Source organism: Eutrema salsugineum, unplaced genomic scaffold (genome assembly GCF_000478725.1).
Source record: "Eutrema salsugineum unplaced genomic scaffold, Eutsalg1_0 scaffold_14, whole genome shotgun sequence".
Taxonomy (NCBI): domain Eukaryota; kingdom Viridiplantae; phylum Streptophyta; class Magnoliopsida; order Brassicales; family Brassicaceae; genus Eutrema; species Eutrema salsugineum.
In genome coordinates, this window is record NW_006256877.1 from 9,268,847 (window position 1) to 9,273,078 (window position 4,232).

Below are 4,232 nucleotides of genomic sequence, written 5' to 3' on the forward strand. Positions count from 1 at the left end.
TTATGCTGGAACCGCCTCGGTCTGCGCTTGAGCCGCCTCGGCAGCTCGTCTCGTGGCCTCTTCTTCCTTGCGCCGCTTCCTTTCTTTGAGAGCGATTATCACCATCTTCTCTCGGGTATCTCTTGAAGAACTGGAGGACGAAGAGCTGACGGGGACTCCGGCAAGGATGGCTCGCGCTTTTTCCACTCTTTCGAGGGTGAAATTCTTCCTCCAATTAACCTTCCGCGCCAAAAAAGAGTCTCGAACAGTAAAGAGGTCGTCGGAAATCGGGGGAAGAAAGCCCCAAACTGCAAAACAAAGCAAAAAATAAAATTTTCAGTAAGGGAAGAGGATACCAAAAAATCAGTTCCGAGCCGAGGCAAAGCTTCGGGTCGGCTACCAAGTGGTCCCCAAGCGGTCTTGGTTCTTTGAACGTAATCCTCGCCGACCGACGCCTCGTTCACCAAGACGTAGAAGAAGCGTTCAGTCCAAAACTGATCCTTGCTGGGAAAACCGCCGATGACCCGTCGCTTCGCCTTGTTGGAAATATAGAATCTATTTCCTTTCGGAGCTTTCCTGATTTCCAGCAAGTTCAGCAGGTGATTCAGCTCGATATCAAGTCCGCATTCGAAGCTTCGAACTAAGATGCCAATCATTTGCCGTAATCCCCTCGACATAATTTGCCCAATCGAGATCCCGTGTTTCCAGAGATATTCAAGGATCACTCCGGGGATCAGGAACCAGAGGAAGCAAAGCTCGAAGAACGCCTCGTACAGAGTGAAATGATTCTCTGGAGGCTTGTCGGCTTGGTCGCTCTTCTCTGGAACGACGAACTCCACCGCCTCGGATATCCCGAAACGATGCCTCAACGCCTCGAGCGACTCAAGGGAGCAAAGCGTAGAGCCAGGCGGGTCAGGTTTTTGTCTCTTAACTCGTGGCCCTCGCCCAGATGTGGAAGCGCCTTGGGACGCCATGAGACGTTCCAATTCACGCTTCGCCTCGAAAAGGTCAAAGGGAAATGCCTCCTCCTCGGCCTTAAGTGCAGCGCGAATAATGTCTTCATCAGGAACGGGATCCTAGGGACGGCTCGTCGAAACCGACGGCTCGTCATCCGGAGAGCCGACATCTGACGGATTTACATGATTTGACGCCTCGTCAGATGAACGATTGGAGGGGCTCGGCGAAACAGACGCCTCGGAGGATTCTGTCGTACCTCTCGCCTCGGGATCTACGCAGCTTGGCTCGTAACGAAAAAGTGAATCCAACGAATCGTCGGAGCGGCTCGACATAATTTACGACTTATACAAGAGTTACAGCACGACTCGGCGAGCCTCTGCCGGAAAAAGATCTGGAATGGAGGAGACCTCGGAAACCCTAGCCGGAAAATAAATAAACTAGAGATAATGAGGAAGAATGAAGGAGCTCACCCATTTATAGGAAAACTGAAGCGCGTGAATTCCGCGTACACCTCGGAAACCGTCCAAACAGCGAGTGGGATCCGCAGTGAAATGGCTAGACCGAACTGCGTCGGTCACACATGCCAATAGATCAGGAATTTTCTCTCAGAAGACCAACAGTTGGGATACCCAAGTTTTCAGCTGGTATCTTACCAAAGTAAACGCATCGTCGTTAACGAAACGGCTCGGCACGAACTTTCTCTCAAAACGCCTCATCGTTAACAAAACGGCTCGGCACGAACTTTCTCTCGAAACGCCTCGTCGTTAAAGAAACGGCTCGGCATTAACTCTTTCTCTCTTGAAACGCCTCGTCGTTAAAGAAACGGCTCGGCATTAACTCTTTCTCTCTTGAAACGCCTCGTCGTTAACGAAACGGCTCGGCATTAACTCTTTCTCTCGAAACGCCTCGTCGTTAACGAAATGGCTCGGCACGAACTTTCTCTCGAAACGCCTCATCGTTAACGAAACGGCTCGGCACGAACTTTCTCTCGAAACGCCTCACCATTTATTCGGCTCGGCATAACCTTCTCAAATTGCCTCGCCTCGGCTCATCATTACTAAACAAAATTGCCTCGTCTTTAACTTGCCTCGCCATCTTTGGTACCCTTTCAAAACACCTCGGCACCCTCGGCACTCCTTGGGAACGCCTCGGCGTCTTCATTCCCAAAACACCTCATCTGGGCTTACGTCATAACAGCTTGACTCGATGGTTTATCCTACGGTCAGGAGTAATGGACCTCGTCACTCTCACCTCCGAAACTGACGAGCTGGGGGCTAACTGTTGGGGTCGGTTTTCACCCCAAGCAGATAAAACCATCTAAAAATGAATAAGTATGGAAGAAAGACAAGTGGGAGAGCCGTTCTCACCAAAAACAAGTGGGAGAGCCGTTCCCACCAAGACAAGTGGGAGAGCCGCGATCACCAAGTGGGAGAGCCGTGAAGATAGACCAGTAGGGAGAGCCGTGAAGAAAGGTAGATGGGCCGAGCCGTATCGTAAGAAATGGGCCGAGCCCCTCTCCAACATGCCTGGGCCGAGCCGCGCCTCGGTGAGGTGGACCGGATCATGTCTCGACTAAAATGGCAAGTGGGCCGAGCCGTGGAGAAGTTAGATGGGCCGAGCCGTGGAAAAGTTCAGATGGGCTGAACCAAGGCCTTGAGAGACAAAGCCCGTAAAAACCCTAGGCGAAATACAAAGGCGGTGAGCCGCACGAGGCGATAAGGAAATATTCCAAAAATCTCTCCCGAGATTCTCGGCTAGGCGGTTCGGAGAATTAGTATAAATAGATGATGTATACAATTCATTCTGTAACTTTTGCAACCCTAAGCAATAAAAGCTAAACACTTGTACAGCAAGAAAAACTTTCTTTCGATCTTACAGTTTTTGACGATAAACCCTAGAAGTTTCCGATCCCTTAGTTTTCCTTAAACAAATTTCTGGTTGTGCGAGTTTTGGCTCACACAATATTAAAATCTCTATTATCATTGTTTAAGATAAAAATTTAATTTATTATCTTTCAAAATATATATGCTACTTATACAAGTTTAAGATACTTAATTTTAAGGCTTTTCACATAGAATATTAAATAACTAATAATTATTATTTATATTGTTCTGAATTTTTTCACATATGCAAAACATATTTCCACATAATCTCATGTAATATATTATGCAAAATGATCGAAAAATAACATTTTGTATATTCGGCTTGGAATTGTAATAGATTAATGTAGAAGTTTTTAGTTTTGAGTTGTTCAATTTGTTAGTTCATTTTTTTAAATTTGTATATATTAAATTGTTCCAATTTTGCCTACTTAATTATAATTATAAGAAGTAAAAATGAATATGATAAACTGAATATAATCATACAAAAATCAATTAAAATAAATAAATATAATATATTCAATGAAAACACAAATATAACAAGAACTAAAGCGAACTTGATGAAAACCAAATTTCCTTTTTATTAGAAGAGATGACATATAATCATTGAAAAATTATTTAAAAGTTTACACAACCAATTGATAAAAATATATTTAATTCATAATTTAATGTGGTTTTATTCATTTCATATTCAACTATTATTTTGGTTTCAAATTTAAAGTTGTTAGTAATCTTAAAACAAACATTTTATTTATTTGTTTGTTTTCTAAATTAATATATCAAAATAAAATTTTGTATTTTTTAAACAAGAGAAGAAAAAAGATTAAATTTTAAATAGTATTGTTTTTTATTATTTTTACAGAACATATATATAATTGGAATAAAAGTGAAAATGATGGAAAAAGATATCTTCTTGATTTAAAGAAGTGAATGTATAACATGTCAATACTATGTTTAAAAAGTAGCATTTGATTAATTAGTAAAAAAATTTAATTGGTTTGGGTATAAATTATAAGTGTTTGACCAAATAATAGGTTTTTGAAATATGACATATTGTATATAGATTCAAAATAAAACTGTTAAAACCTGACAATTTACATAAAAATTATTAGATTAACACCATAATATTTTTAATATATTATTAAGACACTAATATATAAAATGTATATCTTAATAAATATAATTGATTGCATATAATTTTTATCAATAAAATATCCACGCATAGCGTAAACGCAAAATCTAGTTTTGCTAAAAAAATAAATACATAAACTATTTAAAACAAACACTCTTTTATGACTTATGTTTGATCGGTTAACGGAGTTTACATCACGGATGTCAAACCTTCAATTCTTGAATGTTCAAGTGTTTAATTGGAAGTTCTGAATAGTTTGTGCAATTTTTCAAAGAGCCTTATTA

The 4,232-nt window shown here is 40.8% G+C and overlaps 1 protein-coding gene across 1 annotated transcript; it reads right to left on the minus strand.

Annotated features, from left to right (window-relative positions):
* On the minus strand, window positions 1-1,268 carry LOC112088503 (uncharacterized protein At3g60930, chloroplastic-like). The gene is made up of 3 exons (XM_024158782.1): window positions 1,119-1,268; window positions 380-1,013; window positions 1-287 (listed from the first exon to the last, which is right to left on the minus strand). Exons 1-3 carry the CDS (start codon window positions 1,266-1,268, stop codon window positions 1-3), a joined length of 1,071 nt encoding a protein of 356 aa, XP_024014550.1.
* Between the last annotated feature and the right edge of the window lie 2,964 nt (window positions 1,269-4,232).

Coding starts and splice junctions, on each gene's coding strand:
- LOC112088503 (XM_024158782.1), bottom strand. CDS start 1,268: ATGTCGAGCCGCTCCGACGATTCGTTGGATTCACTTTTTCGTTACGAG. Junction 1,014..1,118: donor CTGACGAGGCGTCAAATCAT/GTAAATCCGTCA, acceptor GCTGCACTTAAG/GCCGAGGAGGAGGCATTTCC. Junction 288..379: donor GACCGCTTGGGGACCACTTG/GTAGCCGACCCG, acceptor TTTGTTTTGCAG/TTTGGGGCTTTCTTCCCCCG.